The sequence below is a fragment of the Protopterus annectens genome, chromosome 3.part0 (genome assembly GCF_019279795.1).
Source record: "Protopterus annectens isolate FY-2018-M chromosome 3.part0, PAN1.0, whole genome shotgun sequence".
In the NCBI taxonomy this organism is placed as follows: Eukaryota; Metazoa; Chordata; order Ceratodontiformes; family Protopteridae; genus Protopterus; species Protopterus annectens.
Genome location: NC_056731.1, coordinates 487,667,955 through 487,689,362, shown reverse-complemented (window position 1 = coordinate 487,689,362; position 21,408 = coordinate 487,667,955). Strand labels below are relative to the sequence as shown.

The 21,408-nt window shown below is 37.5% G+C and overlaps 1 protein-coding gene across 1 annotated transcript in view; it reads right to left on the bottom strand.

The window, feature by feature from the left end:
- Nucleotides 1-21,408, bottom strand: part of PKD1L1 (polycystin 1 like 1, transient receptor potential channel interacting) — a 1,345,235-nt gene that overhangs the window by 1,122,090 nt on the left and 201,737 nt on the right. Inside the window, exon 7 of the mRNA XM_044065604.1 lies at nucleotides 6,543-6,724. Within this exon, the coding sequence (XP_043921539.1) occupies nucleotides 6,543-6,724 (182 nt within the window). The remainder of the gene's footprint in view (nucleotides 1-6,542; nucleotides 6,725-21,408) is intronic.

The following is a 21,408-nucleotide window of genomic DNA, read 5'->3' as shown; positions in this document are numbered from 1 at the left end:
TGTATGAAATAGGTCAAAGAATTAGAAGAGAATGTATTTCAGCATATGCGAATAATAAAGTGACAGTGTTAACGAATTGGTGGCTGAGTAAACAAATATGCAAAAAAATGTGTTACAAGTCAAGGATGTCCCATTAGGGGAATATTGTTTGCATTGGTGAAGAATGACTTATTGAGTGAAGTAGCTTATAAAATGAAAGATGCTAGATATGTGATGCAAAAGGATGTCATGATACCAGTAGTTCTGACATATGCAGTTGATTTAGTTGTAGTTGCTAAGAAGAAAATATGGATGGGGGAAATGTTTGTTTGATTGAATGGATGTATAAAGGAAATGGGAATGACTTTGAATAAAGACAAAAATAAGGGTATGGTGTGGTGAAAATTGGGGATATGTATTTTTCAATGAATGAAGTGTATTTGCTAAGAATAAAATCTGAGAAAATGATGTAGTTATGATGCAATGGGAAAGGTTGATAAAAGAAATGAAAGAAATGTGTCTTCTCTGGAAGATGTATAACTTCTCATCTGAAGGACAATGCATTCAGGAGTACAGCAGTCACAGTATGTTGCACCATGTGAGTAGAATCTCCAGCCTTCTGCAGCAGTGGTGGGTAAATGACTTGTTGCATCACTGCCCTCCCTTTCAGGAGCCTCCTATCCCACAAATGCACATATACAGATACAGAAACACATATGCTGGAATTCTCCTCCTTTATTTCACAAATCAAATTTAGTTAATTACAAACATCATTTTCCTGTTGCAGTTTTTGCATTTAATAGACTTCACATTTTTTTGATCAGATGCAGGGGCTTTTCATTCTAAGAGGAGAATTATTTTATAACTGGAGCTGTTATGGTAATGGATGAATCTTTGATTATCCATGACTCAGCAGATGTCTATGCACTGCTTTCTGCACCATGTGTTATAAATATTTACAAATGTCCAAGAAAAGACTTAAATTGGACCTCTCCTCTTTTCAGTCTTCATAAACGACATCCAAACAGTCATCCCTGAAGCCACCTGCATTCAATATGCAGATGACTCGACTATAATATGTTCCAATGCCTCTCTTGCAAATCTACTAACTACCACCCAACATAGCTTCACCAAAGTCGAAAACTGGCTTGCCAACCATCTCCTGATCTTAAATCCAAACAAAACCAAGTTACTTCTCTTCTACCCAACCAATAGATCTCCGACTGAAAACTTCACTATAAAATCCAATAATGGGACCATCATCTCCCCAGACACCTATACAAAGCTATTAGGAGTAAATATTGACAATAAACTCAGATTTGATATACATATCAACCAAGCCATTAAGTCAGTCAACAAGAAACTTGGGACCCTATATAGAATTAAAGCCTTCCTTACCCGAATGCCAGGGCAGCCACAGCCTGTTCACACCTTCTCTCTACCCTACTATATGCCTCTCCTGTCCTCACTCACCTTAACAAATCTGATCTGGCCAAGCTCTCATCCTGCTATAATCACATTGCCAGGTTCGTTACAGGCCTACCCTACAGAACACACCACTGTACTAACCTGAAAAAGCTTGGTTGGATTGAATTCACACCTTCTTCACCAGTCCCAACTCATAGAGGCCTTCAAAATCCTTAAACAACCTGAGAATACCCCAGCACTAAAAAACTTAAAGACTCCCTACTCCAATCTAAGCTGCCTTCTCAGCAAACAGACTCCTTGTCCAAACAACTAAATCTCTCAACCTAGGTGGTGACACGCTATTTGCCAACACCACTGGTAAAATATGGAACTCTCTCCCAAATAACATCACTTGCAACTTCTCTAAGTCAATTCAAAATAGTCTAAAACTCCACTTCAAGTCACACTGGCTATGTCCTTGCTCAAACCCAGACTAGCTCTGTGCCATTAACTAAAACATAAACAACTAGCTAAGATGATAAGTACTTTGTATACTGTGATAAAGAAATATGTATCCTGTCTAACTCTATGTCATTATACTGCCTACCGTCCTTGCTAATATGTTATTAATGTTACATTTGTAGTAATCTCAGAAATAGTAATGGCAGTCTTGTACTTGTATGTAAATAGCCTATGTTTTTGTTAAGTTCTTTCAGCTCATTTACTGTACCTAATTATCAATGTAACTCTGTTGGAGCTTTTCTCCCCGGGCCTCCGCTGAAAAAGGACATGTATCCAGTCGGACCATCCTGGTTAACAAATGTAAAATAAATAAAATAATAAAATAAATAAATTCCTCCATACCAGCAGTAGGAGGTTTACTATTTGGTTAGGCTACCACTGGACACATTTTGGTAACAGATTGTTTTAGACTGATCAGATCTATACACATTTCAATTGCTTGTTGTATTCTATATACATTTGTCCCAATTACAGTGAGTCCTAAGTTATATGCCCTTTATTTTGTACTTGAGATTATAAAAATATTTCCCAATGAAATTATTTAGAAATAGTGTCATTGCAGGCTTTAGAGTTCCTGTTAGTGGAGGAAAGTGCTTTTTATAGTGTTCCATAATAATATTTTGCCTTTATAACTGAATTATTATAATATTTACATCTGTTTAGTTTATGTTAAGGTATACATAATAAATTCATCAAACCTCAGAAATCCTCAGAAATATCAGCCCATTATTAATGCAGAAAGAACCCTGCCAAAATAACAACAGACATATGGAGTTGATAACATTGCTGTCAAGTTTTCTTAGAAACTTCCTGATCCTGACAATAAATATTCAACTAAAATAAAAAAAAAAAAAATAGCAAACAGGCCATTTTCCTAAGCACAATAATGCCATCAAGGATGATAATTCTAAGGAAATTATAGACCTGCATGCATGCAAACACACCCACATATATAGGGATAGTCAGAAACATAATGCACTGTGCAGTCCAGTTTCTACAACCATCGAGTACTGCATTATAACAGAGCTGCTCAAACACCATTGAGCTATGCTGTAGTATTACAACAGTCTTGTAGATAATATTATATGCAAATGCTGCAGTCTACATACATACATACATACATACAAGTGTTTCAAACACGGGCATTAATGCCCTTCTAGCTTGTCAATATACCAAAACAATTGTTCCCATAGTAAATATTCAGGCTCTTCTTAAAAATATCTAAACTAGTACTTACTTTAATGTAATTTGGTAGTCTGTTTCATGCATCAGCTGCTCTCTGAGAACCAATCAGTGCACTTCTCATTCCTGTAGAATCTTCTACATAGGTCGTCTGATGATTCTCTAGTACTTTTTGATAACCACAAACATTCCCAGATGCATTTGTCTCTAAATGTCCTATATACCCGAATACGATCTCCTCTTTAGAGACACTGTACAAGTTCAGATATTTTAGTCTTTCATAATAACTTAGATTTTCACATCCATGGATGCCTTTGGTATATTTCCACTGTACTCTTTCCAGTTTATTCATGCTTGTTTTCCTAATGTACTAATTTATTGATCAATGTTTTGTGTATGACCCTTTCAAATGCTGAAGTTAAATCTATACAAATCACATCACAGCACAATTTTTCATTCATAGCTGTTATTATATTGTAATAGAACATAATGTTACAAGTAGTAATAGATCTATTTTTTATTTATATCACCATATATACAAGACAAAAATATCAACATGAGAACATGAAGCAAAGATTATGGCAAATGAGCTTCTTTAAGGCTTGGTAATCACACATATGAGTCTATGAACTTGTAAAGGGTTGCAAATGGATACAGCCATGTGCTACTGTATGAAAACACAGGTGTAAAGTGTTCAAAATAATACTTCCCTGAATTTCAGAGGAGTAGTCATACACAGTTACCTCAGCTTTTGTTTTTTTTCTTTCATGTACAACTGTCAGTCAGTGCACTTCATCTGATTCGTCCTGATTATCCGCCACATTATCATTCCAAACATTAAGTTTATGTCGTTTCATGAGATTCTGTGCACAGTTTCATTTAATATTTCCTAAACCTACACTGTAAACCATGGCAACTGTTTGCTGCATTGTAGAAAACAGTTTGCTACAGTTTAAAAGAAAGAAAACATTTATTTTTTTTAAGTAAAACCTGAGTTCTATAGCACTCCATGCAGAGTATAAAGTCTAGTAAATGCTTGCCTCTTTTTAGCCAGCAGTTTGCTACAATTTATTTATTTATTTTTAATATCAAAATGTGAGAAAGGAGGGTTGGGGGCAGGATGCAGGAACAAGACCTGATTGTCTACTGGGGGTGGGAGGAAAGGGACATGCACAGTGTGGACTCTTTTTTTTTATTCTTACTCTCTTCATTTAAAGACCTGGGGGCACAACATCATGTTACTGGATTAGGGCTGTAGTTGAACTAGCTATGCTGCAGAACCCAAGGCAGGCTTATGACCCAGGGCTCAGGCTCCCCTTCTCAGCTATGTGGTAAACATTCACAAACCCCTTCCCCAGAGATGGACTAGCATGGTTCTCCTTTCGCTGAATATACCTCAGCTGCAGAAGATGTGTCTACACCCCTGACCTTAGTGGCTATAGGTGCTACAACAGAGGGACAGGGGCAGGGGCAGTAAGTGGTTCAAAGAACCACAACTGGCCACAAAAGAGATACTCCCCAGTGACTGAGGTATAAAAGGAGCAGAACTGATACCCAAAGACTACCTAACAATTTTCTTCTTCTTCTTGCAGACAGGGAAAGGATGAAGAAAAAAGACCAGTAGCTGCTCCATTCTTCCAGCTAGGAATAGAGCATCAAAGATAGGTAGCAAAAGTCAATAATCCATGTGAAGGCCCAGAAAAGTGGTTTTGTGGTAAAAACAATTACACTGACATTCCCCAAAAGCACCACATCTTGCCCCGATACAGAAATTCTATAACAATATGTAGGAACAAGGTCAATAACACCAGGGCCATCTTAACAGCATTATTGGCCCCTGGGCAAAGCAGTGACCTGAGGTCCTACCTACACAACCACTCACAGGATTAAAAATGAAAATGATGGATGAAATTACCATATATTTATTAATACTTCCAAAAAAAAATCAGTGTTTAAGCATTAAAAAAACATGCTAGAAAACCACATATTTTAAGAGTAACAGGCCAAAAGTATGAGCCAAAATTTCCAGACATTCTATGAAAATCTGGACAGCTGAGAGCTAATGCACTCAACTCCTTGAAACACAAGTGGTTGTAGGGGTAGAGAATTCAGGCTCTTGTACCGAAGGTACAGGTTCTGAGCCTGATCAAAGTAACAGTAATCACCAGTTATTTATAATTAAGGTATTTTACACACACACACACACACACACACACACACACACACACACACACACACACACACACACACACACACACACACTCCAGATGACATTTGTTGAAGTGGAACTCTGGAAGCAGCAAGGCAGCAATGAATGGAAAGTTAAATTCTGTGCTGTGGGAAGAACAGGTGACATATATACAGGCACAGCTTTTAGGACGGCTGCCACTGCATTCAGATAATTGACATTTTAGGAAGGCTGCATTCAGATAATTGCCATTTTGAATGATCGACGCTCTAGTGTACAACATTTTTTAATATTTATCATTTTCATAATTCTTCAAATATATATAATTTAGTATAGTGTAGTACTTATTTATTTATTGACGGCAAGTCACAACATACATAGATTAGCATGGGACCCCTATACTCATCGCACTGAATAACACAGATTTTGAACACAAAAAGTTCACACAAGCATTCACAGAAAGTTTCCTAGCATAGAAAAAATATAAACCTCACAGGAAAAAACACTACTTTTTCTCTACAGGTAAATTATTTGCCGTTTCATGAAGCCTGCAGACGGAGTGCATTTTGGTGGTAAGAAAACTCTGAAGCTTTATGGGTCTTTTGCTTTTACTGAAGTTCTGCTTCAGCTCCTGGCAGTTAGGGTGCATGGAAGGTGCCCTTAAGCTTTGAAAATCTGGTTGGCTCATTCTCTTTGGCAGAATTAATCTTAATAGCTTAGGCTACTGCAACAGTGATCTAATGTTGAACATCTTGATCTCTCATTGATGTATATTTATTCAGTGAGATACATATTTTATAGGTGAGACTTGAACAGATGTTAGCAGTAAATAATATCTATTGCTTTTCACTGTGCCTTCCTATTTGCATAATTAATGTAAACATCAGTTCCAAAAAACATGTGCATGTGCATGACTACAGTTTTTATGCATCACCTTGTTTGCATGGGATACTTCCTGCTACACACTTATCCTAATGCAAGTCATTATTCAGTACTGACAGATACTGCTGGTAGATTCCTCTACTCTTCTGTGTCTTATAAAGGTACATATATAAAAATAGGCCAGTCATTTGTGTCCTAGCTACAAGGGTTTCATGACCAAAATATTATAGAATGCTGATGCTAAACCACTTTATGGTATTTCCTAAACAATACAACATACATTTTTTCTGCCTTGGACATACATTTACCATCAGTGTTGTTACTGTTATGTGTTATATAAAAAGTCAACAAGACAGAGCTATCATTATAAAGTGAAACTTACCGTAGATCTGCATGGGGATTATCAGGGTCATAGGATGACGATCCATTGAGTATCACCATGGAATCTACTTTTCGGGTAAGGAACAAACTTGTACCTCCTGCAATGATGCTGACTGGTGGAGAAGAGACCAGTGACAGAGGTACTGTATAATTACTGTACACAATATTCCCAGCAACTTGGACCTGTGGCATATTAAGAAGAAATAAGTAATTAAATACTTGACAATATGGAAATGTGGTTCTATTTTTTCTGATAACGTTTCTTATGAGTATCCATTAATAGTTCCTCAGAGTCTAAGCCAATGTGCTGTATCTCAAAGATATTTAAAAGTCTATCAGAACTGAAGTATAATGAGTAGGGAAGTGTTGTCTGATGTCTGTCAGCTACTGATGATGTCATGGAGACCGACCTTGTCAGACTGAGTGCTGTGCATAACACTGTAACACCTCTATGGATCCCTCTGTCTGTTCTTCACAGGTTGTTTTTTCAGAGAGGATCATCTAGAAGGGCTAATCAGCAAACATTGTATTACACAATAAACTGCAGACTGAATCGCATATGTGGTTTGTCAATGCATTTCTTGTTGTTAGAGCACTTACACAGTATTCAGGGGCATTAATGTAAATTCCAGCAGAAACCATTACTATTTAATCACTACAGCTGGGTACTTAAACTGCTGATAAGTGGAAGTTTTCTAAGCCATGAACCATGACAGAAATGCAGATGTGTATAGGCTTGTGCACATTAGAAGACAATAGCCATAAAATACTGTGGTTAGATTGTCATATCAACATTTACTAATTAATTTTACCAGTAATCAAACCAATGAAATACAGATAAATGAATTATATTTGTTGTTGCCACCAGAGCTGGCATTAGTGTGACAGGGCTTAATTGTGGCATTGCTGTATGCCAAGTGATTTCTCCAACATAAACATGCATCTAAGAGAATTTTGAAAGGCACAGTTTAAGGCAAGGTATTACTTTTGTGAAGACGTACCTTAAAAATATGAAGTGGTTGCTAACAGCTAAAGATACTTCAATAATGGATGTTAGACTAACATGACTGGTTTCTTAGACTTCCTCCTTCCATACCTGTTGGCCTCTATGGTCCATTTGCATTTAGCTTTAGATATACAACAATCTTCAAAGAACAGTGTGTGCCACTAGTGGAGAATGATGGCATCTGCCAGTAGTTCCACAGGAGTCTGTCAGAAAGGACATTACCTCATTCTACCTAGCATGCCAGAGGAATACTTACAGCACAGGATGACCTGCTGGCCTTCTCTGATATGTGTAACAGTGTACCAAATGGTAATCTGCTATCACTAAGCAATGTGAATAAATACATACATGACACAAATGTAACTAAATGTTTCAGACAGAGTGTGTGGGGCATTTCCTGCTTTTATTAGCACTACACATTAAGACCTCAAATAGAAACAGTTTCAAACTGACATTCTGGAACACAGAAAATAAAAGAAGCCCAAAGAAAAGAAAATAGTGTTGCATCTAGCATTGTACAACTTGCTCCTGAAGCCCTCCTGACTTACAGGACCTTACTGTATCTTGTATTTTAAGCATAGAATAAAAAAACTTGTCCTAGACAAAAGCTACTACGTTCATTTTGTAGCCTATTTTTTAAATCCTGCATCTAAGGTCTGATAACTTTAAGGCTACTTAACTTGATTCTTGCCATCTTCCATGAAACATACAATGTTTGCTTTTCACTTATAAAATAATAAATATAAAGTATATATTATATATGTGTGCATCATATATATATATATATATATATATATATATATATCTCTCTCTCTCTCTCTATATATATATATATATATATATATATATATACATCCACACTCACATGCTCACACACGCATACATACATACACAAATACCCAACACATGGTATTGAATAAGAACTCAGAACTCATACCAGTTAATGAACTTAGTAAGACACTTACACACACCTGTTTAGGGTAAGAAGTATTGTGCATTTAGATGGCCTCATTATCACATTTATTTATTTACTTTTACAGGTTAAAGCCAGTCTATAGCAAGACAATTTTCTGCACAACTACTGATTCCACCAGTTCTGCTATGAAAAACCCTAGAATCCATGGAAAATGCATACTGGTCACTGTACTGCAGACAGTAATTCCCTATAGAAGTACAGAAACAATATGACATATAGAGGATTCTAAGGTATAGAGGATTCTAAGGTCTCTGTTGATAACCAAATTGTTATGTGTTCAAGACACACATGTCAAAACATTTACATCAAGAATGAAATGAGAAAAACTTAGAGGTAAATCCTGAAATCCATATCAAAAATACATAATGACTCAGTTAAGATCGAAGGCCTGGTCATAACTCCTTGTAGTCATGGAGATTTAGCTGCTCCAATGTACTGCTCATTACAGGAAAATGTGTAGGAGCATGAAATGGTTTACCAATTAGAAAGCAGTAAAACACTCAGTGTTATCTCATAAACAGTGGTCAGAATCTAAGCATCAATGACATTAAAAGCTGCTAAATGCTTTCTTGTGTAACAATGAAGTGTTTAATGCTGTTTTAGCTTTTTGCTGCTGTTCTGTGGTGGCTAAGGGCTGCTACTGCTATGCTATAATACAAGAGCAGAGTGTAACATCACTGAGAGGTGCTTTACAAAACTGTGTTAAACACCTTTCTTACATCAAAAAGGTACCTAAAGTTGATATTCCCTGAATTCAGCATGGAATTGTAGTGTGTCATGTAGTACAAAAGCTAAATGTCATGTCAGGAAACTTATTAAATAACACAGAGAGGCAGTAGCCATGGTCTAAATTTTGTGAGGACTATATTGCTGACCAAATTCTCTGCAACATCTGTGTATCTCATGAAATGCTAAGCACTGCATCTAGTTCTCTGGCATGTAAAAGATGATCCTGCATATCTAATACTTACTGCCTAAGCAACTCTTAGGTAGTTTTAATGTAGTTTTTAAACTCTTCAGTAGTTTTACATTTCTCAGAAGGCACGCTGTTTTGTGTTCTGTATGTCAAAAAAGCAGCTACCACTAAATGACAGATCAAACAAGGATAAATTGTTTTAAGTGAGTTCACATTTCCTGCATTTAATGTTTGTCACATAAATACATTTGTATTCATTAGTTGCACATTTGTTTTAGTGTTATAGTGTAACTGCATTAAGGCAGACTGACTTAAGAATAAAATCTTTACTAAAGTGATCACTATGAGAAAATGGGTAATAACAGTACACATAGGTTCATATAAAATACTAGGCTATCAGTATACAGACTATTAGAGGCCTTAGCCAATAATCAGAAGTCAGAATCAAACCCTGTACTTTTTAATCAGTGAGGTAAAGACATTAACCTTTATGCCAAACCTTTCCTTATGCCAAATGCTTCCCCTAATTCTCTTAGGTCCTTTGCAATCCACTACAAGCTGTAAAAAGTGCAGTGCACTTTTCATATTTCATGGTGAAGAACATTGGAGAAATGGACCACAGGAAAATGTGTTGGGTGTTGGGACTGTATATGTTAGAGCACAGAAGAAGAGGGTTTGCTACAGTACTAGCATAGAGAATTACTGTACATCAAGAAGAAGAAAAACAAAGATGAAAGCAGTGGAAACAGATGGCAAATATAAATGGAGAAGCTTAAAAATTACTTAAATAAGTACAAAAGTGATCAGTCTGGTGGAAAGCTATAGAAAGTACTACTATAGTGAGCCAAAGAATATATGTCAAGAAAATAGTTTATAGGTTCATAGGCAAGTGCTAGGCTAGTTGCCCTTGTGGGCCATTTTAAAACTAATTTCCCTTTTGGTGCTTCGGTTAACCTATCTTGTTTGGCAACAGATTGGCCTTACTTATCCAATGGTCAATAATTATATATTACCATTCATCAGAATAACCAAGATCATACCATAAATAATTTGAGGGGACCATTGTATGGGATGCAGCATTTAGGAGCTGTCATTGTCCATTAGTGGAAGAGGGAGCAGTTCTGGGGTAAAACTTCTATTACCTATCCATAGATCTGAGTTGTGTTCAGATATAGACAGGAATATGCATTTTTTACTTGAATGAAGAGTCTGTTTCAGAGAAGTGGTAATCTCTGCAGGATATACTTGCCCTTCCAAACCATTCTGGTGGTGTTGCAGAAGAGGTTCAGACACCTGAACTGAGTAGTTCTGATGCCACTAGAATTGCTAATGATGTTGGATTAGACTGGTTTACACAAGCTTTTGTTTCCTTTAATAAATTATCTGATAGAGAAGTTCAAAATATCTCTTTATTGATAAAATTAATATAAAGAAGAAGTTCTATTTCAAAGGCAGGACTTCTATACAGATAAAGGGGGGTGCTATGGGTGTGGCATCGACACAAGTGTATGCCAATATATTCATTTGGGTATGAAAAAAGCAAGTGATCTTTGAATCTAAATTTAGAGAGAATATACTACTCTATACCAGATTTTTGGATGATATTTTTCTTATATGGGAAGGTCCCCTGGAGAGTCTTAACCATTTTATGGCATATATTAACACATGTACTAATTTATCTTTAGTATAGAGGTATAGCCTCTGAAGAAAACAAGAAAGTATGTGTAACTGCTGCTAGCCCTAAATAACTGATTGTATTTGCTTAAAGCTCCTGCTAGGTGGTTTCAGCACTCTCCCTTGCCAGGATAGCCAGCAGCCTAACCAACCTTTCTCATTTCTGTTCCCTCCATACTTGCTCCTTCTCTAGCCCTCCAATTTCACTGGGCTCTCCCCTTCCCCTCCCACTACTGGGACTTGTCCTTGCAGAGCCACAAGTGTACCTTCAGCTTTTGGCCACTAGGTGGCACCCTATGCTCACAATTCCTGACTTCTTACATACCAAGCTTTAAGTTTTCTTAAAGTTCCCTTATAGTTCTATATTAAACTCCTTTCTTTCTCTTTTACTACATTTAGATCACTCCATCCTGTCAAATCCCTGTCCCCTGTACTCACCTCAAGCTATCAGTATTCCACTGATTGGGTCTCGTCCATCTGCAGCTTCCCTTGTCTCTACCCGCTCCGTTCGCCCTGCGGGCTCACTCTGCTTCCCTACCCTACCCTCAAATTCCACCCACCCCCATTGCCTCTACACTTATACCTTTATAGCCACACCCATCATCCAGCCTTAACCAATTAGACTCCATTCCACTTTCAAGCACCCAGTTCCAAATCCTACCCATTTAACCATCACTCCCCTCTCCCTCCTATTAATTAAAGTCTCACCTGCCCTCTCCCAAAACATACAGCTCTCCCACCCTTGCAACTTAGTCAGTTATAAGAAACCTACTCTTAGTACCCTGTCTCACTATGATCTCAAAACCACAATTCTACTCTTCCCAACTACTACTACTTCTCAATATATCCTATACTTACCTCCTCACCCAACCTACAAACACAAACCACTCACCACCCTTTCACACAACTAACCATCTTAGCCTACCTCTCTCACACCCACACATCCCAATATCGCCCTACTTGCACCCTATACAACACCACCTTCTCTTCCCCTACAAACTTATTGCCCCTTATAAATATATTATCCCTCTGCACCCAACAAAACCCTCACAAATCTAATAAAACTCACCCCTGACTCCAAACAGACCAAGCACCTCTCCAACCTAATCCTACATCTAGCTACCATACTACTGTCTGGAGACATACACCCCAACCCAGGCCCCTCCACATCCTCCCAACAGTTAAATCCATATTATTCACATTTTTAAATGCCCAAAGCATAGCTAACAAAGTCCCTAATCTCCACGCTTGGCTTACACACAATACACCAGACATCTTGTCCATCTCTGAAACTTGGTTGAAACCCCATATAAAAGATTCTGAAATAATACCACCCAACTACTCTATCATTAGAAAAGATAGAACCCACAAAAAAGGAGGAGGAGTAGCCCTCCTATACTTATCCTCCTTATCAGTTACTCCTTATAACAAACCTGCACCCCAGTTTAATAAAGCCAAATTACTTCTAGCACTACTTCAAGTTAGCAAACATAAACACATATGCATAGCCTCCCTCTACATCCCTCCCGGTGACAACACTTCTACACTTGAGGACATCCTCTCCTGGCTTTCTACTAACATTACTATGGAAACAATAATTTGGGGGACACTAATATCAATTGGTCCTCCATACAGTCTCCCACAAACCCACTTAACATCAACCTCTACAATTTCTCACAGCTGATCAACTCCATAACCCGGCCCTCAAAAAATCTCTACAATGGTAGCATCCTTGACTGGATTTTAGTCTCCCACCCTCATTATTTCTCTGATAGTGGCACCTTTCCCAATTCCCTTAGTGATCACTTACCCACATTCACACATTGATTGCCCTCACCCTTACAACTTACACTCACTTATATTACTACTCACTACCACAAACATTTCAATCTCATTCCCTTCTCCAACTCTCTAAAAGCAATAAACTGGAATACCCTAAAAACTCTGCCCCTGGAACAGGCAGTTACCCACTTCAACACAACGTTCTTAAACCTCCTAGACCACCATGTTCCCTTAAAGACAAAAAGAATAAAAAATAAAACTGCTCAATGGCTAACAAAAAACACACTAGCAACCATGGACCTCAGAGATAAAGCTTGGGCATGTTACCAAAAACACAGAACTCCCCTCACTCATAATGAATTCAAAACACTTAGGAACAAAGTAAAAAAGCTCATCATCACGGATCGACAGAATTACTTCTCCATACTCCAAAACAAAAATAAAATGAACCCCCAAAAATTTTGGAAAGACATCTCCACCCTCCTTAACCCCAGCAGAACAGATAACCCTAGCCCAGACCCTGATGCTCCAGACATAGATCTGGCAACACAATTCAATACTTTTTTCATCGATTCCATATCCAAACTAACCTCATCATTCTCATCTTCTAACACCACCACACCCTCCACATTATCCCCATCCTTCTCTACCAATCCTTTACCCCCATTATTGTTTCTCCTCCTATTTCCTCTCCATCACCACCCCCCAATACCCCCTCCTCACAGCCACCACCATTCATACTAAAACTTGTACCCACATCCACCATAAAAAACTCCTCCAGAAACTGAAACCATGCTCTAATGCCCCCGATAACATTCCTTCTTACTTTCTTGGCATAGCTGCCAAGCCATTGCCTACCCCATCAGTATTCTAATCAACCACTCTATTCAAGAAAGTTTAGTACCCCAAATCTGGAAAAAGGCTTATGTCATACCTTTGCATAAAGGTGGCAGCAATAATAACATTACCAATTTCCATCCCATCGCTATCCTATCTCCCATCTCTAAACTCCTGCAAAAGTGTATTCATTTACAACTCCTACCATATCTCTTAGACAATAACCTACTTACTCCCACACAACATGGCTTTAGACCCAGTCACAGCACTATGACCGCCCCTCTCTCCTTTTTGGAAATTGTGAATAAAGCATGGGACTCTGGCCACATTGTCTCAACCCTCCTGCTTGACCTCTCCAAGGCCTTTGTTACTATCTCCCACAATTTACTCCTAACTAAACTCTCTAAGCTTAACCTGTCACCTTCCTCTCTGAATTGATTCACTAGCTACTTATCTAATAGATGCCAAGCAGTAAAATGGAAAAAAAAAGCCACCTCCCCATTCCGTAACACCCCAACTGGAGTTCCCCAAGGATCCATACTGGGCCCCCTTCTCTTCAATATATTCATAAACGACATCCCCTTCACAAACATTATCCAATATGCAGATGATTTAACTATTATCTGTTCTGCTACCTCTATCCCTACCCTCCTTAAGCTCACACAAGATGCATTCTTAACCACTGAACAATGGATGAAAAAAAATCACCTCGCACTAAATGCATCTAAAACCAAACTAATGCTATTTACCCCCTCCAAAGCCACCTCTTACAATATAAGTACATTCCCTATCACTAGTCATAGTAATACACCCATCGAACTGGTATCAGAGGCCAAATTATTAGGTGTCCAAATTGATAGTCAGCTTAAATTCAGCTCCCATCTTCAACTAAATATTAAAAAAACCCACAAAAAACTTGGTATGCTCTACCAACAAAATCGTTATCTTACACCATCCACTAAAATCACCCTCTCCACCACATTTGTTATCCCCTCCCTCCTCTATGGAGCCCCACTCCTAACTAACCTACAGTCTTCACTCAAATCACAACTCTCCTCTTGCTATAACAAAATTGCCAAGTTTGCTACTGGCCATAGGTCTTCCTCACACCACTGTTCATCTCTCCGCAAACTAAAATGGTTGGAACTGACCAATCATCTTACCTATACACAACTTACTCTTGCACACAAGCTAATTTTCAACCCTTCCCTCTGTCCCTCCCTTTCCTCTACCTTTAAAATGCACCTCCCTGATAGACTACTAAGATCTAACAACCAAAACCTAATAGAACTGTACAAACCATCTTGTCCCCCAGGAAAAAATCTCCTATCCTATAGTCTAGCTCATCTCTGGAACTCCCTACAACCACCCATCCACACCACCTCAAACAACCTTTCATTCAAAAAATCTCTTCACTCACATCTAATTTCCCAGTGGGAATGCTCTTGCTTTCACCTCACATAATCTCCTCCCCTCTTTTTCTTTTACTGTCCTAACTCATATATCCTGATCTCATTTGTACTAAGCCTTTGATATTGAATGCATAACATGCACCTCTTAATGAACCTACTCTGGATGTAAAGACATCTCAGTTATCATACTGTAATTTTTTTTTCTTCTTTTAAATTGTAGTATATGAATATTAATCACTAGTCCGTTGTACTTGCAATATTTTACTAGGCCATTATAACTATAACTATAATAATTTGCAACAAAATATCTTGCTGTAATCTTCTGCTTGTTTTGGAGCTTTTCTCCCCAGGACTCCATTGAAAACAGGTTCTTTGTGACCCAATGGACTATCCTGGTAAACCAACTGCAAATAAAATAAAATAAATAAATAAATATAGTTTTAATAATTTAATTATCAAGTATTTAGATACTGAATTGTATACAAATTTGGACAAGCAGAGATTTGAGTCTTCTATTCATTGGGAATCCACCTTTTCTAATTCTTACCTAGTAGCCACCATCCCTATAAACAGAAACATGGATTGGTTAAAGGACAGGTGGTTAGATTGTCAAGAATGATTTCAGAGGGGGAAAATCTTTAAAGGAAATGGAAGTATTGAAAGAAATGCTATATGAGAGAAGATATGTGTGAAAAGCTAGAGAGGGAAATAGATACTGAGGCAGATATATTATAGAAGAATGAATGATTTCAAACTTATTCTAAATGGAGGAAAGTTATACAGAACACCTGCTTTTATAACAGAATGATCATACCTTACAATTTTAGACGTAATGAGATAAAGGAAATTATGTTAAAAAGTTGGAATTTGTCTATAAGAACTGATAAGATCTTTGTGATGAAGTTAGGTACTGATATTAATTTTACTTACAAAAGGGGAAGGAATCTTGAAAATATTTCAGAAAAAAAATTATTGTGCTAATAATGTGGAAGGGGGTATTGCTGAGATATGTGGGAAGTATACTTAGTGCACATACATAATTGTTGGCAAGAAAATTAAAATTGTCAGTAAAGATATATTTTCTATGGGTAAATACAACTGTAATACAACAGGGGTGATTTATATTGCCTGCTGTCAAAAATGTCAAGCATTTTATACAGGCAAAACAAAGAGACTGTTAAAATGTAGAATTTATGGGCATATTTACTGTATAAGGAAAAGAGACACTAATAATGCCTTTTGTACGAACTTTTTATCTTGCATTAATTTTAATACATTGAAATGTTTTACTCTTGATAAAATCAACCCATTGTAAAAAGGTAGAGATTGGCAATCTACTTTAGAATACAGGGAATTATGGTACTTTCTTCCTTTATTCCCTGGGCTGAATGATAATGTTAAACAGTGTGCTGAAATTCTGATCAAATAAGTTATGAGTTTATATATATATATATATATATATATATATATATATATATATATATATGGTTTACCATCAAAATCTCGCAAAACACTTGTGCGAGTGATTGCTTAACTGAATTAAAAAGTCATAAAATCCACATTCTGACTGATCACAACACCAAAAGTAGTAATTTCAGAAAGTCGACACTCAGCAATGTCAACTTTACCGAACCTACCTGGACTTCAGGTTATATCCTACTACTGTGCCTCCCACACCCCCTGCAACTTATATATACAAACTCTAAGATTGCACTACAGTGAAAGAAAGGGTAAATTTCCCAATCCCCATTATAATGTGATCTCCATTCAAACCGATGAATACACAACAGTAAATGCTAGTGTTCATGTAACTGTCTTGCAAGTTTTTGATGGTAAACCTATATGAGTGTGTGGCCTCCTCTGGGCCAGTGATCAAGGAGCCTCAATCCTTACCACTGACACTGATTGGGAACATTCACTGAGAAAAAGAATGGATGCACACACAGTATTTTCAGATGCAGCTCTCTGCACCAAGTACAATTTCCCTTAAGAGCACACAGAGAATGCACACTCCAGTCCTGGGGTTGGGTTTCTCTCTAGGCCCCAAATAAGACTCCCGACTGGCACAGCTATAGAGTTGAGCCCTTAGCCAGGTGTTCCAAGCCAAGTTGTTCACTAGCCTCTCTGTGAAATCAGTGCTCTCGGTATCCCTGTACCAAGTAGCTGACACATACACTCTCTTCGAGATTTGATTTTCACACACACACACACACACACACACACACACACACACACACACACACACACACACACACACACACACACCTGTGAAATGTTGACACAGCTTACCCCCTTTGCCGCCGCTACCCAGATTATAAGGTATATACACTGCCACCAGAACACTCAAATCCAGTTACTCTAAGGCTCTTACTAGGGTACCCAATCACTTTCAGTAAAATTAATACTTTTGCAAATGCTAATGTTTGACTAAGCGGCAAGGCTTTCATGAACGTGGAGCCACAGTGCCACTAAATAAATGCAATTACTCTCAAAGGTAAATTATTTTCTTAAAGACCAGCCACAATGAAAGGTATAGATATATTTAGTAATAAATAATAAAATAGAAAACATGAAAATACTGAATATCTATTTACTATAAACACCAGTGTTTCAATTAACAGGAAATATAAAAAAACACACACAGATGAAAAGACTCAGACAGAAAAACAATATTTAGTTAATCTCACTATCTTTTTAACTGACTAAATAATTACTGTTCCCTAGTTACTTACTAAATCAAGGCAAGATAAAGTGAATGACTGTGTTTTGTTGTCGGGATCAAGAGAGAGTGTACCTAACACACCTTCCACTAGTATTCAAATAAAATTTTAGTGCTGGGTACAGAATGACCTCACATCTGGTCTTCTGACTCTGTGGTTCTGACACTATCCCCTCACTAGCAAGTGAGCTAGGATTTGGCAGAGATGTGTCACAATACACACATAGAACTTTAGCTAAGTTTATTACAACACCTGGAAACTGTAAAACAATTCAACACTTCCCGCAGAAACTAAGAAGCCATACTCTGGCAGCTCAGAGTAGCAAATAGTTTCCACTAAGGACAACAGAGCAATATCCCAGTCCATATTTTTCACAGACGTTGCATCTCAAGTTGCATTCAGACCGATGAAATAAAATCTTTATAGCCTAAATCAAGTCATTTAATTTCAGACCATTTTTCTTAAGGTTAGCTGGGCTGAGCTTAACCCCTTCTCTTCCAGTATCCTCAGTTAAAATATATACTTTTAATCAGTTAGAATAATACAGTCTGACATACATGTATATTTCTGTCTAGCAGGTCCCACTGTTGATACATTTGTAACAAAGCAACTTTGCAAATACATTTTTAACACAAACATCTGTACAAATCTGTTTGATATTCAAATTGCTTATAATTCCTTACAGAACTCCAGGTAGCTAGGCTAACAGGGACCACTCCCCCTAGCACAGCTGGCACTACCTCACATCATCACTATATATATATATATATATATATATATATATATATATATACATACATACATATAGAAAAATATACACACACACACACACACACACACACACACACACACACACACATGGGGTTGGGGTGTCACTTCACAGTGACAATCATCTTGAGCTAAGGTTTTACACTGCCAGGTGGCTAGCCCTGCTGCAGTAATTCATTTGCACTACTCACGCACACACACACTCTCACCTACGGCCAATTTAGAATGTCCAATCTACCTACTGCATGTTTTTAGAATATGGGAGGAAACCGGAGCACCCGGAAGAAACCCACATGACCACAGGGAGGACATGCAGCCTCCACACAGAAGGCTCCCCAGCTGAGAATTGAACCAGAGAACCTCTTGATGTGAGGCAACAATGCTAACCACTGCACCACAGCAGCACCCATACATATGTATATATAAATGCATATATATATATATATATATATATATATATATATATATATATATATATATATATATATATATATATATATATATATATATATATATACACACAAATACACACACACATACATATATATATATATATATATATATATATATATATATATATATATATATGTTCTACAGATATTAATGAAATACGTTGTATTGTTTGGTATTCGGGATTAAATATTTATATATGCCTTTAAATGGTTGGTTAACATTTTGGGGGGAATTTGATATTTAATTGGGGTATAAATAACTAACTGGTTGATAATGTTTTTTATTCTGATGAAGACCATATTTGGTGGGACAAAAACACTTAATAAAAGAGTGTGCCTTTACATACCAGTGTTTTCTTGGATAGACTTGTCAATGTGCAGTAGGTCCATCAGTAATGGATCAGAGGATGCCTTGTATACCAGACACAGGTCACCTCTCAGCAGTGTGTAATATATAGTGACAGAGCTTTGAGGTGATCCATGTAGGACATATTGTTTAGGCCTTGTTTCCTTTTAGGAAGGTATCTTTGTGGGTGTGCCAGTTGTTTCATGTATCCTGACTGATACATGCCAAAGGGAGTATTATACTCAATGAATAGCCTAATGAGGACTGAGTAAAGGGGGACGATGTTATCCCTAGAAATAGGCACAATCCTTTTGTTTATAAGCTGTGCAATATAGAAGGACTTTCTTACAACAGTGGATACACAGTGGTCAAAAATGAGGTCACTGCTACTGTCTACATAAATTCACAAATCTTGAACAACTAGGGATGTATTGTCAATATAGTAGCTCATCAAGGTAGACAAGTTCCCAAAGGATATGTGTAATTTAGTTTTAGTGCATGATTCTGGCACCAATTATTTGTTTGGAATAAACCATCCTGCAGGGTGGCTAAGTTATTTGGGGATTCAATGACTGCTCCTATCTAGCAGTCATCTGTAAACTTAGCCAGCCATAGCCCTTTGGTATTGGCTTTTACTTCAGAAGCAAATGCTAAAAGGGAGAGGTCCCTCCCAACCCTAAACCTTGGAGGACTCCACTGGTGACTGGTCTGTATGTGGAAGCAGCTTCCCCTATTTTGTTCTCCTGCTCCTGATCTGTGAACCAGATGTCAATGCAGTGGGTGATGTAGCAGTTTATTCCTAATTTATTTAGCTTTTCTACTAAGCCTTAGTGGTGGATTGTATGAAAAGCTTGCAATAGTACTGTTTTACCTTCATCGATTGCTTTGGAGACCGTTTAAAAAAAGTACACTAGGTTTAATAAGCAGGATTTGCCCTTGACAAATCCAAACTGAGATGGGTCCAGTGTTTGTGGTTCCCCATATCATTATTGATTAGTTCCATGAAATGTCTTTTGATAGGTTTGCATAAGATGCTGGTCATACTTATGGGTCTGTAATTGCCAGGGCATGAGGCCTCCCTTATGCAGCATGGCTGTAGTTGTCCTCCATTCACTTGGTACAAAATATGTATGGAGACTCAGGTTGGAAAGTTGTTGTTAGTGGGTTAGCTAAACTGTGTTTCTTGATATTTAAGGTGCATACAGGGATATTTGTCAGAACCCATGATGCAGTATTTTTTAGCTTTTGGTAGCACTTTTAGGGCTTGAGCTTGTGTGATAAAATGGAGGCGAGTCAGTTTCAGGTATATCTTCTGGGATAAATGAACAGGAATAAAATTTGAACTGAATTTATTAGGCAGAAGGTAAGCTATATCTCCAGTCTCACTGTGTATGTAACGTCATTCAGTGCATTGTTGCATTGCGCTTCTGAGATGAGCTTATGGACATAACTAAAAATGGCCTTCTGATTGTCTGGCTTTGGTGGCTATTTTAGCCTCAGACATGCTTTGTAGGTTTTATTAAGTTCCGGAGTTATCTGTTTATTGTAGTAATGAAGGCTCTATCATTCTGGATATTACTCTCCTTACGTTTGGTCAGAAACAATTATTATGACATAAAACAGACACATTTTTATTCTACTTCTAACAGCATGCATTTATCAGATGACTTGCTCGTTCTATGCTTGCAATATATTCTTAATGGCCATAAAAGCTATTGCCAAATCTGTGGTGAGTTAGTAGCACAAGGCTGTCTGGTAGATGACCAGCTGGCTTATATAGCACAAATCCAGAACTCCTGATTGCATTGTTACGCCAAAAACAATTTTTGGTGATAAAAATGCCTGTTTGTCCATGGCTGGAACAGCAGTCAAAAATGAAATATTGCTTTTTTTAAAAAACAACAACAATAGCTGTGTAACACTCATGCTGGTTTGTGTATTGCAGTGCATGTATGGATATGAAATGCATGAAGACCAG